Raw genomic sequence first — 26299 nt, forward strand, 5'->3', positions numbered from 1 at the left:
CTATTCTTACCCTCACTGGTATGCAGCAGAGATTACTATCCTGGAGGTCCTACATTTCAGTTTTCTTCCCAACTCTACATTCTCTCTTCAGGACCTCCTCCCTTTTCCTCCCTATGTTGTTGGTCCCAGTATATACCACGAGCTCTGGCTGCTCACCCTCCCCCTTTGGAATGCTGCGGACCTGATCCGAGACATCCCTGACCCTGGAACCTGGGAAGCAACATACCATTTGGGGGTCTTTTTCACATCCGAAGAATCTTCTATCAGCTCCTCTAACAATGCAGTTCTCTTCTCCCTCCTTTCCTTCTGAGCCAGGCTCAGTGCCAGAGACCTGGTTGCTAATGCTTCCCCTTGATACCTTGTTCCACCCCCAGAAAGTAGTATCCAAAGTGGTATAAATATTATTGGGAATGCCACATGGATGCTCTGCACTAGTTGCCTATTCCCTTCCCCTCTCCTGACAATCACATGCGTACCTTCTTGCTGCAAGTTAGGGGTGACTACCTCCCTGTAGCTCCTATCTATCACTTCTTTATTCTCTCGTATGACCCAAAAGTCACCAAGCTGCAGCTCCAGTTCTTTAACGTGGCCTCTAAGGAGCTGCATCTCGATGCACTTTGTGCAGATGTAGTTATCAGGAAGACCGGAGGTCTCCCAAAGTTCCCAGTAAGGACATCCCACTAACTGTGGACCCTTTCTCAGTGTGCTAGCTATGTACTAATCGACAAAGAGAGAGACAAACACTAGAGAGATACTTAGAACCTCAGCCAGTGTTTGCCCAAGCCTCCCACCCTTAACAGTGATCCAATCCAACAGTGTTCATAATCATCTTCTGTTGTAGCTCATCCATTTCAAGGTTCGATGCATTCATTGTGCATTCAGAGATGCTCTTCTGCACACCACCGTTGTTACGTGTGGTTACTTGAGTTACCGTCAGCTTAAACCAGTCTGGCTATTCTCTTCTGACCTCTAATTAACAAGGCATTTTTGCCCATAGAACTGCCAGTCACTGGAAGTTTCTTCTTTTCTGCACCTGCCTCAGCAACCTCTAGAGACTGTTGCACGTGAAAATCCCAGGAGATTAGCAGTTTCTGAGATACTCAAACCACCCGACTGGCACCGACAATCCTTCAACAATCAAAGTCGCTTAGATCACATTTCTTCCCCATCCTGATGTTCGGTCCGAACAAAAACTGAGCCTCTTGACCACGTCTGCATGCTTTATGCATTGAGATGCTGCCACGTGATTGGCTGTTAGGTTATTTGCATTATCAAGCAGGTGTACAGGTGTATCTAAAAAAGTGGCCACTAAGTGTATATGAAGCTCCTTTCAGTGAAAAGTAGGTGCATGTTCTGGTGCATAGTGTGACAATGTGGTTGAAGGACGGACAATCTGAAAAGATATGCATAATCTGCTGTCAGAATAAATTGTGAATTTTGAGATTTATTGTAGTGCAGTTTGGAATCTGCAGAGCAGGAGGGGCCATGTCAATTGTGACAGAGTGCATTAATAATAGGTAGTGTGTTTGTTTTGATGGAATGAAAATAATTTGTTAATATTCAATATTATTGGTCAGATATCACTTAATAAGGAACTTAATAGAATATGTTAATGTTCCGTCTGCGTATATGTGTTTCCGTTCACTGATTGTGTGTCTCCTGGGCATGCATATAATCTATGGTTTCAAAAAATGTCCATTTTAACCTTGCAGCCTTGGTTTTATTGAAAGACTGGCTTCTCTTCCTAAATTAAAATACCTGAGGCCCTCGCAGATCTGCCTCTCAACCGGTTTGATTAATTGCTTTTATCTACAAAGATAACTAACTGCCCAGAAAGAATGCCGCTAATTCAGTTTTAAAGCAGAAAGCCATAGAGATGTTTTTTTTTGAATACGATGATATTGTTTCAGTTTAGTGATGGCCTTTCGTTCATTGCTGTCACTGACCGGGAAATGAGAATTTCTCCATTCTTTCTCTGCACAAGAGCACTGTGTTGCCAGGGAAACTGCTTTTGCTTCCAAGTGTGGTGTCCTTACTCTCGTTGCAGGTGAGTCTGTGCCCGAAGATGAGCAGATTGACGCCAAGGATCAGAAGACCTTGGAGCCATGTGACAACCAGACGACTATTGATAATGTTGTGGCCGCACCCAAAATCACAGCTGGGGAGAGAGTGAAGTTGGAGGAGGAGATCAGCAATTTGTACAAACAGCTCGATGACAAGGTTCGTATCCGATGACAGATGGACCTTGTGTGGTGGCAGATTCCACCTCCATGAGGAAGTGGGTTAGAATATGCAAATAAGCAACACTGTGATCACAGCATTTTAAAAATAAAGTGAAGCTGTTTGTGCTGAGGAAATACTACATTATAGTGTAAGTGTGAAGGGGGCGTGATGGCTGGTATGGATTTAGTGGGTCAAAGGACCGGTTTCCCACATTATGACTGTATTTTCTTATAAATTGACCAAAATTGTGCACAGTGCTTCAGAAAAGGTGTCACAAAGGCACAAGATATCTCTTGCACGCGGATTCTCTGATAATAACTTCAGTGTGAGGTTTTGGTAGATTAGACCAGGGGTACGCAATGTGGAGTCCATGGACCTCTCTGTTAATGGTAGGGGCCCATGGCATAAAAGATGTTGGGAACCCTTGGTGCAGATGGTCAGAATCTTTTTCCTATGGTTCATGGTGAAAGGAAAAGTTTTAAAGGGGATTTAAGAGTAAAGGTTGTTTTTACCTGCAGAACATGATTGATATCTGGAATATCCTGCCAGAGGTGAGTAGGTAAGGCATAGAAAGACACGGAGATAGTGCAGGTATTAGTATAGATGGGCTTGGATGTGGTGGCTTAAGGGAGCCTGTTTTTTGTGCTGTTTGACACTGACCAGGGCCCTCCCTGATTTCCTGCTCCACCTGCGTTTCAGTATCTTGTTCAATTCAGTGTCCTTCAATATATCAGCCTTTGGAGTCTCCAACTATTTAAGGAAAATGTTTGGATTTCTGTTTTTCCCACCAGTGGATAATCTGACATTTTCGCAGATTGTATGCCAGCCTGCAACTGCAGAGCACCTTTCACATGGAGGAGCAGCCCAAGTTGCTTGATGTTGTCGACACGACCTGCTGGAACAGACCAAAGGCTTGGAGAAAGCATTCTGTTTAATGTATTTAAAGGGGGAGGAGAAAGGTGTTTTAGGGAGGGCATCTGAAAACAATCAAAAAAGTCTGGAACTGGACAAGAGGCCAGAAATGGAGCAGATGAGATGGTTGTAGGACTGAAGGGGATTGGAGGGACATGGAGTGTGGCTGAAGATTTTATAGCCAAATGTGCTATTAAACTGTGCACCAATGCAGTCATGAAGCAGAAATGCTTCCTGTATATACTAAATTATTCCAGGAGAAAAAAAGTTCAAATTAGATTTATTATCAAAGTATATATGAGATTCATTTTCTTGTAGACATTTGCAATAAAGAAATACAATTAAAGTTTATGAAAAGCTATACATTACAAAGGTGTGCAAACATCCAAAGGGCAAAAGGGGACAGATGGTTCAAGGTCATGGCTATTCAACTATACAAACACAATACATACAGTCACAGCACATACAGTCACAGAATATTAGCACGTCCCTGAGTGGCACAGCCTGAGAATTGACAGTTTGACATAAAATGTGAGGTGCATGTTTATGTAGGACGGTATAATGTTACTGGCACTATTTTATGCCAAGAATAAATAAATAATACTGAGAACATGAGTGGTAGAGTCTTTGAAAGTGAGTTAATAGATTCAATGCAGGACGGCGTTGAAGTGAGTGAGGTCAAGCACACTGGTTCAGGAGTTGTAGGGTAAAACCTGAACTTGGTGGTGTGGGGCCCAAGGCTCCTGTAGTTAGCGAGAAGAGAGCATGCTGGGCGCCCTTGATGATGGATGCTGCTTTCTTGTGGCAGATCTCCTTGTAGGTGTGCTCACTGACGGGGAGGACTTTTCCTGTGAGGGAATAGTCATCAGTGAAGAAAGTAGGATGCTGCCATTGTTTCCTGTTGAATTTCTGTCTCGTTTTTCCCATTTAGGATGAAGAAATAAACCAACAGAGCCAACTGACAGAGAATCTGAAGCAGCAGATGCTGGACCAAGAGGAGGTGAGTTTTGATGGGAGAAGCGTTGATGTTCATGGCTTTTTAATCCAAGCTGACAAGAATAACCAAATGTGATAATTGACAGTTGGGGTTCTTTTGTGATTGAATCTATGGCCACACGTTCTAAGGAAGGTTGCAAAGATCTTTATTTATTTAGAGATATAGCACAGTGACAGGTCCTTCTGGCCCAATGAGCCTGCACCACCCAATTACATGCATGTGGCAGACCTATATGTCCTACTAACCTATATATCCTTGGAATGTGGGAGGAAACTGGAGCACATGGAGTCAGGCAGTCACAGAGAGAACATACAAACTCACTGCAGATAGTGGTGGGAATTGAACTGGGGTCGCTGGCTCTGTATTAGCATTGAGCTAACTGCGCCGCCCCAAAACTTAAAGGACGCTTTTGCCATTATCATTGGTACTGGGTAACTAGCTTTTCTTCTGGGAACGTTTTGACTCCCGGGTGATTGTGTGGAGGGCTTTGATATTAAAATATGTGGCCTTTTTCAGCTGTTGGTCTCCACGCGGAGGGATTATGAGAAGATTCAAGAGGAGCTGAATCGCTTGCAGCTGGAAAATGAAGCCGCCAAAGATGAGGTGAAGGAAGTGCTTCAGGCCCTGGAAGAACTGGCTGTCAACTATGACCAGAAATCCCAAGAAGTAGAGGACAAGTCAAAAGCTAATGAACTGTTGACTGATGAATTGGCTCAGAAAACGGTAACTGTTACACTTTTTCAAGCGCTTGTTTGTTTCGGGGGAAGTGGGGAAAGAGACCAGCTGCCCAGCCTTTGCTTAGCTCTGGGTAGGTAAGCAGTACGTCTGCTGGAAGCTTAAGGTTTTTTGAAGAAGATTTGCTGCATCACTCTCAAGCAGTATTTAGCTCTGAATGCCGATGGGGGACTGCAGCACTACTGAGCTGGGTTGTCCTGAGCCTGTTACTGTGGGACAAGAGACTGCACAGTTAGTCATAGAGTCATTGAAAAGTACAGCACAGAGACAGGCCCTTCAGCCCATCTAGTCAGTGCTAAACCGCCTACTCCCACTGACCTGCATTGGGACCATAGCCATCTTTGCCCCTACCATCCATGTACCTATCAAAACTTCTCAAACTTTGCAGTCAAGCTCACGTGCATCACTTGTACTGGCAACTCATTCCACACTCCTATGACCCTTTGAGTGAAGAAGATTCCCCTCTTGTTCCCCTTAAACTTTTCACCTTTCATGCTTAGCACAAAACCTCTTGTTCTAGTCTCATCTAACCTCAGAGAGAAAAGCCTGCTTGTATTTAGCCTAGTTATACTCATAATTTTGTATACCTCTATCAAATCTCCCCACAATCTTCTATGTTCCAGTGAATAAAGTGATGACCTATTCAATCTTTCCTATATCTCAGGTCCTCCTGCCCTGGCCACGTCCTTGTAAATTTTCTCTGTACTCTTTCAATCTTATTTGCATCTTTCCTGTTGGTAGGTGACCAAAGCTGCAGACAATGCTCCAAATTAGGCCTCACCACTGTCTTACACAACTTCAACATAACATTCCATCTCCTGTACTCAGTATGTTGATTTACGAAAGCCAACGTGCCATAAGCTTTCTTTACGATCCTACCTACTTGTGCTACCACTTTCAATAAACTATGGACCTGTGTTCCCAGAGCTTCTTGTTCTACAGCTCTCCTCAGTGCCCTACTCTCCACTTTGTATGACCTACCCTAGTTGGTCCTACTGAAATTCAACATCTCACACTTGTCAACATTAAATTCCATCTGCCATTTTTCAGCCTATTTTTCCAGCTGGTCCGGATCCCCTGTGAGCTCTAACTGCCCACTACACCCCTCTCCCCCTCAATCTATACAGTAGATGACAAACAACAACAGACCCAGCACTGATCCCTGTGGCACTCCACTTGTCACAGGCCTCCAGCAGGAGAGGCAACCTTCTACTACCATTCTCTGGGTTCTTCCACAAAGCTAATGTCTAATTCAATTTACAACCACTTCTTGAATGCTGAGTATCTGAACCTTCCTGACCAACCTCCCAAGCGGGACCTTATTAAATGCTTTGTTAAAGTCCATGTAGTCAACATCTGCTGCCCTGCCTTTATCATCTTTCCTGGTAACTTCCTGGAAAACCTCTGTAAGATTGTTTAGAGATGATCTACCACACACAAAACCACATTGACTACCCCTAATTAGTCCCGAATACTCATATATCCAGACCCTTAGAATACCTTCCAATATCTTTTCCATTATTGATATCAGGTTCACTGGCCTATAATTTCTTGGTTTATTTTTAGAGCAGAAAACTTTAACTATCCTGAAATCTTCTGGTATTTCACCTGTCGCTAAGGATGATTTAAGTATCTCTGTTAGGGCCCCTGCAATTTTTCCCACAGGATCCAGGGGAACACCTTGTCAGGCCCTGGGGATTTATCTGCCCAAGGCAGCAAACACCCCTTCCTCTGTAGTCTGTACTGGGTCCATGACCTCACTGCTGCTTTCCGTCACTTCTAAACACCCTGTGTCCCTCTTCTGAGTAAATACAGATGCAAAAATCTCCCCATCTCTTTTGGCTGCATGCATAGATCACTACTCTGATCTTCAAGAGGACCAATTTTGTCCCTTGCTGATAATGTGCCTGTAGAGTGCCTTTGGATTCTCCTTCATCACATCTGCTAGGGCAACCTCATGCCGCCTTTTAGCCCTCCTGATTTCTTTCTTGCATTTCAGATACTCCATAAAAATGTCATTTGTCTTTGTATTTGAAATTAATTCATGGCTGGGCTTGTTATGTCAGGCAGAGATGGTGCTGGTGTACAGTGGGGAGTTAACTGTGGTAGATCGACAAAAGGCAGGTACTGTGTTGGTTTGTGGTGAGCTGGCAGCACATTTTAATCTCCACTGGCACTTAGAAACAGTTGTTCTTTATCATTTAGGTTGCACCTGAAGCTAGTCATTTTTAAAATGGTGAGTGTCACATCATTCTCTTTTTAACCTGCAGATTTACATTTAAACTTTTTTCTGTAGAGTACTTTAATAGTTTTTCAGAAAGAACTCAACCAGCTCCAGGAACTCAGCAACCATCAGAAGAAGAGGGCGACCGAGATCCTGAATATTTTGTTGAAGGACCTGGGAGAAATTGGTGGAATCATCGGCAACAGTGAAGTAAAGCTGGTATGTACGGAAAATTGAGTAATCTTGGTCTGGGCACGAATGAGTTGACGCAATATAAATCTGTAGAAAGTTGATCCCCAATCATGATTTTTGTTGCCATATCCATATAAGGAACACAGACACATGCAGAACATTGTACAGTAGTCAGGTAATCTTCATCCTTCATTTAGAAAATGATCTGCAGGAAATTAGCTTGATGAAGTAACCGTGCCTTCAGTGATATAGTAACCTTGTGCTACACTTTACCGGGATGCTGCCTGGTTTAGAGGGCACGTGCTATTGTGAGAGGTTGGACAAACTTGGGTTGATTTCTCAGGAGTGGTGGAGGCTGAGGGGAGATGTGAGAGAGATTTATAAGATTATAAGAGGCATAGGTAGAGTGCACAAAGAGCATCTTTTTCCTGGGGTGAAAATGTCTAATACCAGAGGGCATGCATTGAAGGCGAGAGAGGTTAGATTCAAAAGGGATATAAGTTTTTTTACTCCATGCCTGGAATGTGCTGCCTGGTATGGTGGTAGAGGCAAATACATTAGAGGGTATTAAGAGGCATTTAGGTGGGCAAATGAATATGAGAAAGATGGAGGGATATGGACTTTGTGTAGAGAGTTTAGATTTTGGGGTTCTTTATTTCCTTTTTAGCTGGCTCAGCACAATATTGTGGACCAAAGATCCTTTTGCTGTGTTGTGCTATGTTTGAATCTTTTGAAGACCTTTGAAAATGTTTTACAAATTAGGAGATTAGGTTTAAATGTTAGGGTTAGGATAACAATAGACAATTTATATTTAAAAAAAACTTCAGTGTTGTTCACACTGTAACTGGCAGGTTGTTGTTCATTTTTCTCAGTTCTTTAAAATTGGATGAATTGGTGGTGTTCATTAATAAAATTAAAAAAGGTTATTTTATGATTTAAAACATTTTAGTCAGAATTAATAAGTCTGCACCAGCTTCCTTTCATAAATATTCAGACAGACATACTTTATTGATCATGAGGGAATTTGGGTTTCGTTACAGTTTCATTGATATGTTACAACAATATTTTTAAAATACGTTGAAAAGAAGTGGTAGTTCATCTGTAAAATGTAAATTGAAAGGGAGGAGAGAGCAATTTTGAAAATTGGAATTTTGTTCTAAAGTTGGATAATTGAAGGAGAGGGATAACAGTTGTGTTCTGAACAGTGATGTGGTAGGAGAGATAGGCAAGTCAGCTGTTTAAAGCAGAGGCCATTGCTCAGTTGTCCAACAGATGTTTAGAATTGCCTATATTGATCACTTGTTTACAGCGGTCATTGAGTTATTGAACATGTCGCTCAGTAACTGGCTTCCATTGTACTCGAGTTACAATGGCAAATATTGAGCCATCTGTTCATTCATTGAGCTTATGGAACGAGAGCAGTTTGCCTTAGTGAGCCTTTCCCAAGCTGGCTGCACTCAGCAGGTCTGCCACAGCTTGTGGATTGTGCTTTTTTTTGCCAGAACCAAAAACTCTTTGCTGTGCTTGCATTTGAATTTTGAAATCTATTACTTGGAATTCTTGGGGTGATTTCAGGACAAATTAATTAAATAAGCTCTGTTCCAAATTCCTGATGTGTGTATCCAATGCTGGGAACACATTTTTAATAATAAAACTTGTTTGTTCAGACCAGGGCTAGTTGTGAAAGAATTCAATTACATCATGGCATTAGTGGGGGAGGGCAAGAACAATTGGAAAGTTTTCTGCTAGATCATGTTAACAAAGAACTTGTTAAAGGAAATGTGCTTCAACTCTTCTGCTATCACTTAAATTCATTTTTTAAAAATCTGAAAAATAAAAAAAAATTAATAGTGGTTGGACAAACTACCAATGTGCAAATGCAAAAGAAAGTAAGAAAAATATAGTAATAAAGAAGCAATAAATATTAAGAACATGGACAAGATAAACAATTTATGATTCTTGCCTAAGTGATTTTTGTTAGAAAAACATGATTTAGTGCTGTTTGTTGGGGAAGGGCATCTGTCATCATTAGCTAATCTAAATCAACATTAAGGGTTAGAGACTTTTCAGATATAGATTAATTTATTTTTTGAATTTGCATGAACAAGGTCACCAGAGAGAAGTGCTGGTAGATGTTAACCAGCCTCTTTATTCAACAAAATATCATAAATCAGCTGACAGCCTTTGGAGTCACCAGAGAGGGAGAACAATTGAAGACAATATCAAACAAATCCATATTTATATTGTTTCCTTTGAACTACCAGCATCACACCCAAAATAAGTGTTCATTACTGTCGGGATGTTGATTGGGGTTTGTGCATATGTAGACAGTTAGTTAAGTGCCCGTTTCCTGGTCTGTCTGGTCTGCAGTTTACTGCTCTGAGCTGTATTTTTAAGTTTAATCTTTATTGTATACTTGAATCTGAAGGTTGGTCGCTAAAGTCAATATTTTGCTGTATGTCCTAAACCCAAAGATCGCTCTTAACGTTCATCACGTGTACATCAAGACACACAGTGAAATGCCACACCTGTGTTAACTTCAGCACAAGCTAAGGATGTGCTTGGGGCAGCCTGCAAGTGTCACACACAATCTGGTGCCAACATCGCGTGCCCACGGTGCTCAGCGGATCAACGCAGAACACGCAAAACAGTACACAACAAGCAGAAAAACAACAACGGCAAAGCAAGCCCCTTTCCTCCCTCCCTCTCACTTACCCACTCACACACATAGACAGTCCTCCAATTCCAGGACAGGCTCTTGGCCTCCAGCAGATTCGAGGACTTGCAGACAGCAGGGCTCCAGATTTACCAGTGGACTCTCAGAATCCTAGACCCAGCACTTCGGCTGTCAAAGTTTCCCTTCGAAATGGCTTAGCAAAGTGCTCAGTCAGTTGAGGATTAGTTGAGGATAGGATGTTGGACTTGTCAGAGCCACCTGCACACTGTCCAGGAGTGAAGAAATAAAGTCATCCTGGGTGTGGATGGTGTTGGAAATGTTGGCAATTTTGTTGGTTAAGATGGTGTCAGTAAATTGTATTGCTCATATTACGGTTTCTATGTGTCAGAGAAATGTATACAATATACATCCTAAAATTCTTTTTCTTCACAAACATCCATGAAAACAGAGGAGTGCCCCAATGAATGAATGACAGTTAAATGTTAGAACCTCCTTCCTACACATCAGCAGCAGCAAAAAAACATCGGAACCCCCCCCCCCACCCCGCCTCCCAAGCACTTCAGCGTGCAGCAAAGCATCAATAAAGACACAGACTTGCAGTGCCCCAAAGACTACTCGTTCACCCAATAATTTGACATACCACAGGCTCTCTCTCCCTAATAAGCGAAAAAGAGGTGTCCCCATTTCACAGGGAGAGGGGAGAAATAACAAAGCAACTTGCTGATTTATGGTGTTAAAAGTCCGTTGCATCGCTTTTTCTGAGCCCTGTACCCAAGGAGCTTGGGTCTCTGGGCAAACAGTCAGCAGCCAGCTTGCTGCTTACGATCTTCCGTCTCCCACATCAAGTGGCAGCACCGACCCTGAATCTGCCTGCCTCCAGAGCCAGGAAAATCCGGCACCCTGAAGGCACACTAGTCTTCCAGGCCGCATCCTTGGCATATCGAAAAGTGGCGGGTGTGAGGCCCTGAGAGCGGGTCCCATTTCCACAAAGAAACAAAGCCTGCGTGTAACTCCAGGTCAGAACCCTGAAAGGGGAAAAAAGAGATATCAAAGATGGATGTCTTTTGTAGATTGAAAAGAGAAACTTTTCCAAGCCTTTTCAACATAGATAAGAAAATGTAACACAGTAAGCCTTCCTATAAAGGATTGTTCAAGGTCTGAGTGCTAGCGCCAGACTTTTGGTGTACAGATGGGGTGGAGGGATGGTGTTGTGGGGGGACACCACTACATCAGTGAGAGCTCGTAGTGTAGACACTATTACGGCTTGGGGTGTTCCAGAGTTCGCAGTTCGATTCCAGCATTGTCCGGAAGGAGTCCATGCTCCCCCCGTGGCCACGTGGGTTTCCAGTTTCCTCCCACAGTCCAAAGACGTACCAGTTTGTAGGTTAATTGGCCATTGTAAACTGTCCTGATTAAATCAGGGAATTGCTGGGCTTGCTGGAACGGAGGGGCCTGTTCATACAGTACCTCTCAGTAAGTAAGCTTTTCTGAGGTCTTAGTCAGAATGGAGACAGCATTTCACTGCCTCCTCCCCATGTAGGTAATGGAGGCTTTGGTTAAAAGAAAAGAATGTTGCGTTTTTCAAGAATGATAGTCCTCATGTAAATACTTCATTGCATGTATGTTGCATTCTTCAATGATGGCAGGCCTCGTGTAGATACTATAATAAATTCCTGCAGATCCAGGATAACCAAAGAAGGAACAAAAACATGCTGGAAGTTTTCAGAAAGCCTGACTGCATTATGAGGGCCTAATATGTAGCTCCAGCATTATTATTTTTTTCATATTGCAATTTGCCTTCAATTTCTAGAGGTAAGAATAAAATAAGGACATCAAATTGTTGTTTTTGCATTTAAAGCATGTGCCATTCAACATATGAATACCAAAATGTTGATGTAGCTCTTTGCAATGACAAGCTCCCATTAGATGAGGGGTTCCCAACCTTTTTTATGCAGTGGACCCCTGCCATTACTCGAGGGGTCCATGAACCCCACGTTGGGACCCTCTACATCCGATCCATATGGGTGTAAGTTGTGCCTTTCAAAATTCAAAGTAAATTTATTATCAAAGTACCTTTATGTCACCATATACAATGCTGAGATTTGTAAATACAAGAAACAATAGAATCAGTGAAGGACAGCACCCAGCAGGACGGACAAACAACTGATGTGCAAAAGACAGCAAGCTGTGCAAATACAAAAGAAAAAAACAGTAAGGAATAAATATTGAGAACCTAGGTGGGGTGGATGATTTGTTATTTTTAATTTGCATAAATGAAGGGTAATAATCACTGTTCAGGTTTCTGCGCTACTTTCAGAGCAAAGATATTGAAGCTGTTGAATGCTCATCAAGATTTAAATGGTCTGACGCCTCTTGTTAAATATATACAGTATCTTGCTCCCTCTACTGGTAGTATTTAGAGTAGCATTTCAGTTGATGTTGCGGTTGGATTTTTCTCTCGAATATGCCCCAGGGAAGGGTTGCTCATACACAGAACCTGATTTCCTTTTCAATGTTGAAAAAAGTGCAATGAGATCTTCTAACATCGATTTTCTGAGTGTCATGAACATTTCTGTTGGTGGCTGAAGAACTTCAATACTGTAATCTTCAACAAAATAAACCTAGCAGATTCCACACTGTTGCTACTTTGAGATTTGAAGGTGAAGTGTAGCATTTCCCTTTTGATAAACCTTAAGAGGTTGTGGTTTGATACTAACAGTTTCAAATCAACTGGCTCTCCTAATGGACAAATAAAATGTCTTCATTTCTGATACCACATCATGTTCACTCTTTGCCACACTGTTTAGCAATAATTCTTTTAAACTGTCCAGTTTATCTGATTCCATTGGGACACAGCCTCAAGATTCAGGGGAGTAGATTTAGGATGGAGATGAGGAGGAACTGCTTTTCCCAGAGAGTGGTGAATCTGTGGAATTCTCTGCCCAAAGAAGCAGTGGAGGCTTCCTCAGTAAATATATTTAAGACAATATATTTAAATTGAATATACTTAAATCTATCCAATGTATCTCTTGGATAGATTTTTACATAGTAGCGAAATTAAGGGTTATGGAGAAATCATGAGGAATTTTTCTCCCATGCTCAAGAGAAGACTCTTGTTTTAAATTTTGCATTGTTTCACCTCAGTGGCATACAGGAGCAGAGGGTGAAGAAAGGTTTTCTCCTCCTCTTTGTACCTGGAGATGTTTTGATCGAGAGGGATTTTCAGAAGTCAAGAATGAGACACAAATCTTGTGGTTGGACATGTTTTATCAGGTGCTCTTAACAAAGAAATAATGATGACCACTTCAGTCTACCATAGGGAGAGAACAAAGAAAGAATGGGAAAAGGCAAAGGACAAAGAAGTCATGATCAGCTAGACAGATGAGAGACATTCCATTGATAAAGAGCAGCCTATGTCAGGCTCAGTGGCATGACAGGCTGCAGAGAAACTGCTAGAAACATACAGAACTAGCTGTACTACAATTACTGAAAATTCACTGAAGTTACATACCAACAGGTGATTATATAAAATATATCAAGCCTAAACCTTAAGAAAGGTAACTATTTAGAGTCTAACAAACATTGCTATCCACATGCCATCTCCACTCCCTCCATTGCTCTCGTTCATGAGCCCCAGTCTGAGGATCTGAGGCCATTCTACCATCCCACCGGTGCTATGAAATGTACTTATACAGCAGGGGTCAGAGATCATCCTGGAGATCTTCTGGTCATTGGTTGCTCTCAGTCCACTGTACCACCTTTTTTAAAAAAAGGTTCATTGGAGAAAAGTGTTAATAAATGTTGTCCAGACTGGCCAAAGAAGGTAACAGAAATTAAATTTTATATGGCAGGGGCAGGAAGATTTCAGTTTATGTTGTTGATAGAGCTAACCATCTAACCATCACCTTGGTCTCCCAGATGGCAGAAATGAACGGGGTGCTGGAGGAAGAGTTCACGGTTGCTCGTCTGTACGTAAGCAAAATGAAGTCTGAGGTCAAGACCTTGGTGAAACGGGCCAAACAGCTGGAGAGCACACAGCTCGACTGTAATAAAAAGATGAACGAGAATGAGCGGGAGTTGGCGGCATGCCAACTTTTGGTGTCGCAGGTGAGGAAAACTTGCCACTTGTTTCTAGTTCTACAGAGCATTCAGGGGTTCCTAACTTTTTTTAATGACCCCTACCATTAACCAAGATGTCCATGGACCCCAGTTTAGGAACCCTGGAATATAAGGTTTGGTCAAAATGAAGGTCATGTTATTCTACAAAAGTGTTCAGAAACCTGGGCCATTGATCTGAAAACTGAGGGTTTCGTTGTACTATGACAGCTGATGCTTTTAAATTCAAGTAATTTCCTAAATCTGGAATTGCTCTGCGATACCCATCATAAAACAATTCGATTGTTGTAGAAGTCCACCTGGTTCACTCATGTCTGTCAGTGAAGGAATCTACCTCTTTGCCCATTTTGTCTGATGTGACTCCAAACTCCAAATGCCTCAAGAGTGTGCAATATATGTCAGCGATATCCTGGTCCTGTAAACCTTTCCCCAAAATGACATAAAGAAATCCTTTTCTAAAACCAATCACTTCATTTACATTCTTGTGAAAGCTTCTCACAGATTTATCAAAGACTATTTCTCTTTAACAAATTAACATTTATGTGTTTAATGCTATGATTTTTTAAAAAATGATTCCTGTTAATCAAATAGGGTTTTAGTACTTTGTGGTATTTATGGTTTAAAATACTTTTTTTTACATGGCATTATGGAAGTTCAATTTTTAAAGTTTTTAAACAAGTTCAACAGCTGCAGCCTAGTGTCCTGTGAGCTCTGTTTGCCCGTACTCTCTATGGAGACATGTTTGGATCTGTCTGGAAAGGGGCTGGGGCTGACTACTTATTTTCTCTCCTGTAAGCAGCTAACTTCTGCCAGATGTCACCCCAGAGCAAATTTCTATTGAAGCAGCAGTGTAAGGGATTTGGTTATAATTGATGGGTCTCTGGTGCATACATCAGTGCACTTGGAATATTTGCTACCAAATAACCAGATACCTCTGCTGACCTCTTTGCTGGATAACCACACAAAGTGTGGTTACATTCTGTTTTTACGTGCCCCTCGACACTTTAATGCAATGATGTGAAATTTAATTCCTTTCATTATTCAGATGAGCTTTGAGGTAAATGTACTTTAAACTGTTGAACTGCAAAACTGTTGGAGCCGTGTTTCCACAATGAAGTCATCAATATTTGAGTCTCGTTAATGTGTCCAAAACATTTGCTTTATTTTTCTCCATCGGTAGGGCATCATAATGAAGCCATGAATGTCATATAACACAAGATAAATATGACTATTATCATTGGAATTTTAATTACAATTGCACTTGCCTTTTAACTTGAATATCACAGACATAACTTAGCTATTCATGACTGTTTCAAGTCCATTTTCTGTGCTAAATATATTTATGAAAAATCCCAAATGCCAGCTGCTACCTCTGACAATCAATCTTTCATCCCTCTCCTTTTAATCTCCCTTGCTACCTCTTTTCTCTCACCCTTACCCGACCCTCACTTTGCAACCTGCGTCCTCTTTCGGTGTTAACTTGTGAAAGGGCTCGCAGATCTCTGTGCCTGAGGGAGGGGTAAGCAAGGACCCTGTTGAAATTTGGGCTTTATTTGAGCGTTAAAATAGTAACTCCACGGAGTTCAAACGAGATCAGCAAGTCAGGGATTTGCTGTGTTGTGCCTGGAGGGGACCCACTTTTTGTTTTCACAATATTTAGTACTTTAGATCTGCCCCTTGGGAAATACAGTATTCTGCATGTTAAAAGAATTTATAGCAGTGCAAATGCTGTATCTTCTCGCCTCATTTCTTGTGTGCGGTTAACCCCTATACTCCGTACCGTCAACAGGCCTGTGCAAGGTCTCATTTCCTTTAGTGAGGCAGGAATTTGGGGTCTTTAGACATCTGGGAAATAGAAGATTTGTGGAGAAACGTGGACAAGGTCTAGGATTTTGCTAAATATTTGAGTGGTGGCAATGGACTGCATGGTCTCCTGCCATTTCTATTTCATGTTCTTTTAAGTGCCCTGTGGGGGATGGGAAGAAATAGTCTGTCTCCCCACTGAATGCTGGAGGGACTCAGCATCTGTGGAGAAGAATAAACAGTTGTTGGGCCAAGACCCTGGGAGGATTGGAAAGGAAGGAGGAGCGAGTCAGCATATGAGGGTGGGAGGAAGGGAAAGGAAGAAGTACAAGGTGGTAGGTGATGGGTGAAACCTGGAGGGGGAGGGGGTTAAGTAAAGGGCTGGGAAGTTGATTGGTGAGAGGTAAAAGGCTGGAAGAGGGAGAACCTGATAGGAGAGGACAGAAGACCCTGGAAGAAAGAGGAACACCAGAGGGAGGTGATCGGTAGGTAAGGTGTGAGAGGGACATGAGAATGGGGAATGGTGAAGGGGAGGAGGAGGGTGTACGATTACCAGACATTTGAGCAATCGATGTTTATGCCATCAGGTTGGAGGCTACCCAGGTGGAATATAAGGTGTTGCTCTTCCATCCTGAGTGTGGCCTCATCCTGGCAGTAGGGGAGGCCACGGATTGACGTGTTGGAATGGGAATGGAAAGTAGAATTGTAATGGCTGGCCACTGGGAAATGCTGCTTTTGTGGCGGCCAGAGCAAAGGTTTCAGCTGTCATCAGCCACCTTGTGCTTCTCCCCTCATCACCTTCTTACTCTGACATCTTCCCCCCACTGCCCTTCCAGGCCCGAAGTGTGGACTGTTTATCCGTTTGCATACATGCTGCCAGGCCTGCTGAGTTCCTCCAGCAGTTTGTGTGTGTTGCTCTGGGTTTCCAGCTTCTGCAGACTCTCTCGTGTTTTTGTCTCCCCGCTGAGGTTTGCCATTTGGTGAAGTGCTCTCTGTTTGCAGCTTGTTTGCAAAGCTGGCTGCCATCGCGCCAGTCGAGGTGAATGACTTCCGTGAAAAGGTGGCTTCCCTTAATAAAAGGAAAAGTTACCCCAAGTAGTGCATTGACAAAAGGGCAATTGTGCACGGGCTAATCTGCAAACTATCAAGTTCCTGGTTAATGAATACGTGAAATTACAACAGATCTCCCATTGTGCTGGGAGTACAAGGAAAAGCAAATGTTATTGTACATCAGCATGTCTTCTGATTGTTTGAAAGCCAGAATCATGCGAGTGGGCATTTTGAAAAGTGTAATGTAGACAGGATAGGTCTAATCTCCATTACACACAATGGATGAAACTTGACAGTAAGCCTTGTCCAAGATGTAGCTTGAGCTCATATTTACCAACCAGGCTTTTACTGGTCGGATCAAAGCAGCTGGCAGATTGTGGTAATGCGTGCCATTTTTACATTCACCTTTTGTGTCGTTAATCTTTTAAAAGCACGAAGCCAAGATCAAATCACTGACCGATTACATGCAGAACGTGGAGCAGAAGCGCAGACAGCTGGAGGAGTCTCACGATGCACTGGATGAGGAGTTAGCTAAACTTCGTGCACAAGGTATGCATTGGCCTGCAGCTTCTGTAAATCAGCAAGTTTAATCCACTTGATCGCTGATTTCAGGGTGGTGTAAGTTTTATTGTCTCTGAGAAATATACATTACGATACACGTGTCATTCAAGACACGTTTGTTTTAGTAAAGCGCCTTTTGAAAAGGTGCCTGAGGTTTAAAATTCCTCCTGATGCCTTGGGGGATGGGATGGGCAGAGGTGGGGGTGATACTTAGCTTTGCATAAGAAAGGGAAGGTGAAAAATACTATTTAACCCTTCAGAAGAAATGGAGAAAGGAGCGAGAGCATTACTTAATTGGCAAATGGAGTTTAATTCGGATAATCACAATATATTGCATTTTGGAGACATACCAGGGTAGTAAAGTTCAAAGTAGATTTTGAAGTACATTTATGTCACCATGTACAACGCTGAGATTTGTTTTCTTGTGGGTATACTCAGTAAATCTATAGAATAGTAACTATAACAGGACTAATGAGGGATCAACCAGAGAGCAGAAGACAACAAACTGTGCAAATGCAAATATAAATAAATAGCAATAGATATCGAGAACATGAGATGATGAGGTATAGAGTCCTTAAAGTGAGATCACTGGTTGTGGGAACATTTCAATGATGGGGCAGGTGAGTGTAGTTATCCCGTTCTATTCAAGAGCCAGATGGTTGAGGAGTAGTTGGACTTTTACTGAGAATGGTAAAGCTCTAGAACCTTTTTCATGCCATAGACCAATACCATGTGGCCAGGGGGCTGTGGACTCAGGTTGGGATCCCCTGGCTCAGAGTTGTAGAAGAGAGGCACCTAGGGAGTACATAGTTCCCTGAAAGTGGGTCGCAGGTGCACAGTGTGGTGAAGGTGGCTTTTTGGCATGGTGGCCTTCATCAATCAGGGCACTGAGTGTAGAATTTGGGATGTTATTTTGCAGTTGCACAGGGCATTGGTGAGGCCACATTTGGAATATTAAGTGTTGGAGGAACGCAGCAGGCCAGGCAGCATTTACGGAAAAGAGTAGACTGTTTTCTCTTTTCTATAGAAGCTGCCTGATCTGCTGAGTTCCTCCAGCATCTTGCGTGTAATGCTTTGGGTTTCCAGCACCTGCAGATGTTCTCATGTTTGGGATGTTGGGATCAGTTTTAGTCCCTTCCTTATAGGATAGATGCTACTAAGCTGGAAAGAGTGTAGAGGAGATTTACAGAGATGTTGCCTGGACTTGAGGGCCTGAGTTGGGGAGGGAGTTTCAACTAGCTCAGACTTTGTAAAACTTTATGTACCAGACTTATTCTCCAATGAATAAAGTCATGAGAACCAAGCATAGGGTAAATTTGCAGAAATTTTCTCCTTATACTGGGAAATCATGAATAAGAGGACATGGGTTTAGGGTGAGAGGGGAGAGTTTTGATAGAAACCTGAGGGGTAACTTTTTTATCCAGAGGGTCGTCCATACATGGAATAAGCTGGCAGAGGATGTGGCTGAGGCAGGTAAATTAACAACATCGAAAAGTATCTTGGTGAACAGGTGTATGTTCGTACTGATTTAGAACAGGGGCTCTGGTTTCCCCCCACAGTCCAAAGATGTACTGATTGGTAGGTTAATTGGTCGTTGTAAACTGTCCAGTGATTAGGGTAGGATTAAATCAGGGTTTACTGGGCAGCGCAGCTCAGGAAGGCCTATTACTCACTGTATCTCAATTTAAAAAGATTGTGCAACTAATCTCAGTAATTGAAGATCAACTCTCGAGTTATGAAAACAGCAAGTCAGGGAGCATCCATGAAAAGGGAATGTTCATAACTTTGTGCTTTAAAACTGTTAGTCTAATTGCCCTTGCTAACCTGTTTGATCTCGCCCTGTCAGAAATATTCCCTTCATTCTACCCATTTCTTCCTCCCCCCCACCACCACCACTTTCTTTGCTGCTGAAAGTCAACTCATTTCCTCTCTTTCCCAGTTCTGATAAAACATCAAATGCTTCTCTTTCCACAGGTGCTGCCTGTTGAGTATTTAGCATTCTCCGTTTCCAGTTTCCAACATCTGCATTTTTTAAAGTTCTGTCCTATATAAACTTGATATTTATCCCTACCTTAGTTAAAATGTAGCCCTAATCAAGTAAACTCATTCACACTGAGTTTGACATTATTTAGAAGAATGGGGGTGGGGGATTTGGGATCTCATTCAAACCTATCAAATGTTGAAAGGCTTAACTTAGGGGATGTGGAGAGGATGTTTCCTATAACGGGGGAGTTTAGGACCAGAGGGCACAGCCTCAGACTAGAGAGACGTCCATTTAGAACAGAGATGAGGAGGAATTTCTTTAGCCAGAGGATGGTGAATTTGCAGAATTCATTGCCATGGATGGCTATGGAGACCAAGTCATTGGGTATATTTAAAGCAAAGGTTGATAGATGTTTGATTAGTAAAGGTGTTAAAGGTTATGAGGAGAGAGCAGGAGAATGGGGTTGAGAAGAATAATAAATGATGGAATATTGGAGCAGACTGGATGGACTGAATGGCCTAATTCTGCTCCTATATCTTATATCAGCTTTATTATGATATGCTGGATTTAATTATCTCAGCAGAGTTAATCTGTCTTGCATAACATTTTTAAAGATTAGTTAAAATCATAAATGTGGAAATAGTTTCTTGTAAATTTTCCTTTGTTGCAGCCAATAGTTTAAAATGATATTGCACACAATCTTCAAAGCTATTAAGCATTTGTATAGTTAATTGTCTTTTGAAATTGTTTAATAGAAAAGATGCACGAAGTGTCCTTTCAGGATAAAGAAAAAGAACATCAGACTCTGCTTCAAGATGCCAATGAAATGAAGGTAAGGCATTGACTTCCTGAATTGACAAAGATGTCTTGAGGCTCCTTTTTTTTTTTGAAAACTTTTTTTATTGCATTTTTAAGAAGTTACAAAATGAAGTATGAAAAAAATGTATATAACCCTTCCCCCCTCCCCTTAACCCCTCCCCCCCCCTAACTGCCCTATAGAAAAAAAAAGAGAAAGAGAAAAAGAAAGAAAGAAAGATTGCCTGGTTGTTGGAAGATCTCCACATGCTCCATGGAATTCGTAAAAACTTTAATATGTATATTTATTTCTTTCCCCAAATGACCAATTGTTTCATCTTCAGAGCATCTATAGATTTAATCCTGTCTTTTGTAAATAAGGGCTCCAAATTTTCAGAAATGTTTCATATTTATCTCTTAAATTATAAGTAATTTTTTCTAATGGAATACAACCATAGATTTATTTCTTCCAAGAGTCCATACTTAAATATGTATCCGATTTCCAAGTAACTGCAATAGCTTTTTTGGCTACTGCCAGTGCAATTTTTATAAATTCTTTCTGGTATTTATTTAGTTTGAGTTTTGGTTTTATCCCTTCAATATCACCTAATAAGAATAATATTGGATTATGAGGAAATTGTGTTCCTGTAATTTGTTCCAGTAAGAGTCTTAAATTTGTCCAAAAAGGTTGAATTTTAGAACAAGACCATGTAGAATGTAAAAAAGTACCAGTTTCCTGGTTACATCGGAAACACTGATCCGATAAGTTTGGATTTAATTTATTTATTTTTTGTGGTGTAATATATAATTGATGTAGAAAATTATACTGCACTAATCTTAACCGAACATTTATTGTATTTGTCATACTATCAAGACATAGTCTTGACCAATTTGTTTCTTCAATTTTAATATTCAAATCACTTTCCCATTTTTGTCTTGACTTATGGATTCCTTGTTTAATTGCCTGTTTTTGAATCAAATTATACATACAAGATATAATTTTTTTAATATTTCCTTTTTGAATTAAAATTTCTATTTCATTAGGTTTCGGCAATAACATTGTTTGACCTAATTTTTCTCTTAAATAAGCCCTTAATTGAAAGTAACAAAATAAATTTGATACTTTATATTTATTCTTTAATTGATCAAATGACATTAATATACCTCCTTCAAAACAATTCCCTATATATCTAATCCCTTTTTGAATCCAATTATATAAAAGTTGATTGTCCATTGTGAAAGGAATAAGTCTATTTTGAATTAAAGATCTCTTTGCTAATAAAGATTTTTTTGTCTCATCATCAACATTTATCTTATTCCATAAATCAATCAAATGTTTTAACCTTGAGGCTCCTTATGAAATTGGAAGCAAGTAAAGGAAAAACTTAGCTGTGTGTGCTTAGTAACCCTTCCCGACAATGCATGAAGTTGTTACTGACCTCTAATATTAACTGATAAAGGAATCTGTTACTTGGTTAAAATGATGCCTTCTCCTCTATTGTATGTTTTAGCCTAGCAGCCTCCACTATCTGTAAAGCATATAATATCTGCATCTTCCAGGAAAAAAAAATAGCTCTTGCTTTCATACTGAAGTCATTTTGTGGACATCTTAATTTTGACTCTCAAGAGTAAAGAATGATGTCTTTTTTTTGGTGGCAGCCATCTCAGTTGATCTTCTTAATAAGAGCTTATTTGTATGGTAATCATCTCTGCTTGATGGAGAGACTGCGACAAGGGTGTGTTAGCCCACAAATTATAACTTGGCCTTTCAGGAGTGAATTCAGGGAAAGCTTCTATACTTTTGCCACCAAACACATCTTATGTTTGGTAATGAGGGTGGTTCACAATCATTTTCATTGTTAAGCCTTTAAGAAGGACCCTTTCAGCAGAATGAAGTATTTCTCAGCAATTTACATGGTTAACAAATGGAGGGTTGTGTAATAACTCTGATGTACTGGGCTTCAAAATTGTCAGTGTTGCCATCACAAGTGAGGTAGGAAATCCCTGCACGCATGTTGTTTCTGAGGATCAGCGTGATGCTGCTGCAGCTCAAGGGATCAGAGTTCGGTGTTCAGTTCTGACGTCCTCTCTAAGGAGTCCGTACATCCTCTCTGTGAAATGTTTGGTTTTCTCCAGGTGCTCCAGTTACTTCCTGCCAGCCAAAGATGTACCGGTTAGTAGGCTAATTGGTTATTGTAAATTGGCCTGTGATTAGGCTGGGGCTAATCGTGGATTGCTGGGCCATGTGTGTCGAAGGGCCTATTCAGTGCTGTATCTCAATAAATAAACAAATAACGTTAGGCCTTCCAAAAGTAATCTTCCAAGCAAACCCACAAGATTCACTAAGAGTGTTGTGAGTATGTAGGGAACCAAGCATCCATGCATAAGTAGCTGGCAGGAATTCATTGAGCTCTGAATTATTTGGTGTCTTCACATAGAAAACCCTGGAGCAGCAAATGGAAACCCATCGAGAGGCCCACCAGAAACAGCTGGCTCGCCTGAGGGATGAAATTGATGAAAAGCAAAAAATCATCGATGAACTGAGAGAGTGAGTACTGATTAGACTTCAGAACGAGAGTGTGACGTATTAAGCTACCTATTTAGAAAGCATCTCCATCATCAAATCTTCATTGATATCGAAGTGCTTTCAGAAAGTACAGCTGCTTCTTCAGTTTAGCCACAAATAACCTTTTGCATTTTAACTGTGGGTAGTGTTGAAAAGAAATAATCTATCTAATCAAGGAAGAAAGATGAGGAAATAAAACATTTAACCTCATCTAACAAGAAGAGAGGGCCCCTTTCTCCCATGGCCCACTCTCCCCTCCTATCAGATTCCTTCTCCTGACCTTTTTCCACCTATCAAAGTTTAAAGTAAATTTTATTATCGGTATATATACTGTATGTCACCACATACAACCCCGAGATTCATTTTCTTGTGGGCATACTCAACAAATCTATAGAATATTAACGATAACAGAATCAATGAAAGACCATCCAACATGGGCAACTTGTGCATTAGACAGCAAACTGTGCAAATACAAAAAAAAAGAAACGAGTAATAAATATCACGAACATGAGATGAAGAGTCCTTGAAAGTGAGTCTATAGGTTGTCAGAACATTTTGATGATGGAACAAGTGAAGCTGAGAGAAATTATCCCCTTTGGTTCAAGTGCCTGATGGTTGAGAGGTAATAGCTGTTGAAGGGATAATAGCTAACATTAACAGTTGCTGAAAAAGGTGAATTGATTACAAGGTCAGTTGGTTTAACTTGGTTGATGAGCAAATTATTGGAATCATTTCCATGATTTCAATTCTGATCCTTCATTTAAAAAGGAAGAGATTACTTATGGATCCTGATGGCAGCAGTGAGAAGAGAACATGTCCTGGTGGTTTGTGTCCCTGATGATGGACGCTGCTTTCCTGCAACAGCATTTCATGCAGATGTGCTCAGTTTTGGAAGGGCTTTACTTGTGATGGACTGGGCCTGGTGCTCTACTTTATGTAGGATTTTCCATACAAGGGCATTGGTGTTTCCATTCCAGGCTGTGATGCAGCCAGTCTATTGCACAAGGAGGTATTGAGGCTAAAGTCTTTCTGGACCAACAGAATGCTCTCTGTTAAATGAGGAGATAATAGTTCAGCACAGACTAGATGGGCTGAAGGGTCTGTTTCTGCATTGTTCTATGACAGCATGAGACTGTAGATACTAGAATCTGAAGCAAGAAACAAGAAGCTGGAGGAATTTGTCAGGTCAGACAGCATCTGTGGAGGGAAATAGAGAGTCGAGGTTGAAACTGATGAAGTCTGATTGCTGAGTTCCTTCACAGTCTATTTGTTGGTCTCCGTTAAATGTTTATCTAAAGTTCATTATTGCCTTTTCTCCTTCCCCTTACCCTCTTCCGTTTTGCACTCTGGCTTCTCATTGGTCCTCCTCACCTGCCTGTCATCTTCTCCTGGATCCCCTCCTCCTTCCCTTTCTCCTATCGTCCACTTTGCTCTCCTATCAGCTTACTCCTTTTCCAGTTCTTTACCTTTCCCACCCACCTGGCTTCATGTATCACCTTCTAACTAATCCTGTTTCTTTCCTTTCCTTTCCCATCCTGAAGAAAGGTCTCGGCCCGAAATGCCGACTGTTTATTCATTTCCATATGTGCTCCCTGACCTGAGCTCCTCCAGCATTTTGTGTGGGTTGCTCCAGATTTCCAGAGTCTGCAGAACCTCTTGTGTTTATGGTCTCTATCTCAGCAGCCAACACTTTTTCCTCACAATCTTGTATCATTTTTCAGTATTGGCATGGCCTAACAAACCAAAGTTGTGGGCCTCATCAGTGATGTTTAGTGAAAGAGGATATAAGTATTTTATTCACTACCAGGGAAGGTTAGTGAAGTCTTGCATGTTAAACTAAGTTCTCAGTTATCATATAAAAGAAAATTGGTCATTTGTCTCGGAGGCAAGATGTTTCTTTTTTCTCTTTCCATTCCATCCATACGGTAGCAAAAGGCTCCAAGTGTTCTTGCCCTGAATGCAGTCTCTCTAAGACGGCATAGGCCTGACTGGGTAGTAGCCAGAGGCTTCTTCACACTTGTCTGATCCCAGCTTGGGACCAATAAACTAAGTGGCACACTTTTAATCAATAAATAACTGGTTGCTTGCAGAAGGAGGCATTTTTACCTCTGGTGCAATGTCCGTCAACCACACTTTTAGGGTGCTCTAGAGTTTCTAAGCCTTTACGTTCAACTCTCTGGAAAGGGCTGTGAGCTTTCAACCTCCTGCCTGAGAGGCAGAATTTCTATCATTGACCTTTAATTGATTGTTTCAGTGGATGGTGTTTTAACACTTGTAGGGCATTGCATTAAACCAAACAGACAAAGATACCATCATAGGACTCATCATTGACTTGTCCCTATTGATGACAAGACTGTTTGCTCTCTCAGTATAAGAATGGCCATAGGGTTTTGAGAAGTATGAATTATTTTAGTTGAAACTAGTGTTTTTCACAAACGTCTTCATCTGAATGATGATTGTGATTACTTTCATTACTGCGATCATTGTTAGGATGATACCTTTTCTGCAGAATTAATCATTAATCCTGGAAAGCGAGGATTTCTTGTTCTTATTCTGTAACCATATTGTGGGATTGTACTTCAATACATTTCTGCTACACAAGAAACGTTTGTGGGGAAGAAGTTCAATTGATTTGAATGGATCTATAGCATAATTATTTTGAAAATATTGGCTTTAGTGACCTTGACAGGACCCTGAAGTTGCTTCTGTTTTAAAAAGTACTAAACAATTATACAATAGTAAAATACCCAAAGAATTCTAGGCAAATCTAACAATGTTTATATTCTTTAAATCTCACAGTTTGAACCAAAAGCTGATGCTGGAGCAAGAAAAATTGAACTCTGATTTTGAAAAGTTAAAAATGGAAGAGCAGGAAAAAAGTGCAGAGCTGCAGAAACTTGTGTAAGACTTTTTTTTGACAAGATCCCTTTTCACACCGTAGAACTCTTATTTACTGGTTACTGATTCATTGCGTAACCTGCATTTTCCACTTGATGCAAAGTTACCCAGAAGTTGGTCTGGGGCTCTTGCTGTTATGACTAACAGTCATTATTATCCACGCTGGCTTGTGTGTTGCCAGCTCTCGGTACAGAACCGTTCTTTAGTATCTTGCTTGGAGAGGAGCAATTTCCTAAGAAGTGGTTCAAAGGTAGAGGGAGGGAAAATGTGTAAAGGTGTTAGTTCTGTGTGCAATGTATGATCTAACCTGCATCTCGGGCATGCTTGGGACATCGTGAGCATCTTGGAGGAACCTTTTGTTTATTTAAACAGAATTCCAAATTTGGTCCTTGGGTCATTTCTTCCATCAAAAAATAATTCATGTTGTCCAGGCAAAACATCCTAGTTCTGGTCTTCTCATTCCCTTTTCTGTTCTAGTTGTGATGCGTGATTGTCTCTACATCTTTTTGCGATAGCAATTCTTGTATCTGTTGTGTGCGGTTTGTATTGGACTTCTTGTTTGCTCA

General features: G+C 41.1%; 1 protein-coding gene across 2 annotated transcripts in view; it reads left to right on the forward strand.

The window, feature by feature from the left end:
• The window catches only part of LOC132394305 (kinesin heavy chain), a 157720-nt gene that overhangs the window by 110081 nt on the left and 21340 nt on the right, over positions 1 to 26299 (forward strand). For both annotated transcript variants that reach the window (XM_059970277.1, XM_059970278.1), the window contains exons 12-20: positions 2048 to 2220; positions 4067 to 4135; positions 4649 to 4855; positions 7164 to 7310; positions 13879 to 14067; positions 17361 to 17478; positions 20230 to 20306; positions 22708 to 22817; positions 25635 to 25736. In XM_059970277.1, the coding sequence (XP_059826260.1) occupies positions 2048 to 2220; positions 4067 to 4135; positions 4649 to 4855; positions 7164 to 7310; positions 13879 to 14067; positions 17361 to 17478; positions 20230 to 20306; positions 22708 to 22817; positions 25635 to 25736 (1192 nt within the window). The remainder of the gene's footprint in view (positions 1 to 2047; positions 2221 to 4066; positions 4136 to 4648; positions 4856 to 7163; positions 7311 to 13878; positions 14068 to 17360; positions 17479 to 20229; positions 20307 to 22707; positions 22818 to 25634; positions 25737 to 26299) is intronic.

This window comes from Hypanus sabinus, chromosome 5, assembly GCF_030144855.1.
Source record: "Hypanus sabinus isolate sHypSab1 chromosome 5, sHypSab1.hap1, whole genome shotgun sequence".
Lineage (NCBI taxonomy): Eukaryota > Metazoa > Chordata > Chondrichthyes > Myliobatiformes > Dasyatidae > Hypanus > Hypanus sabinus.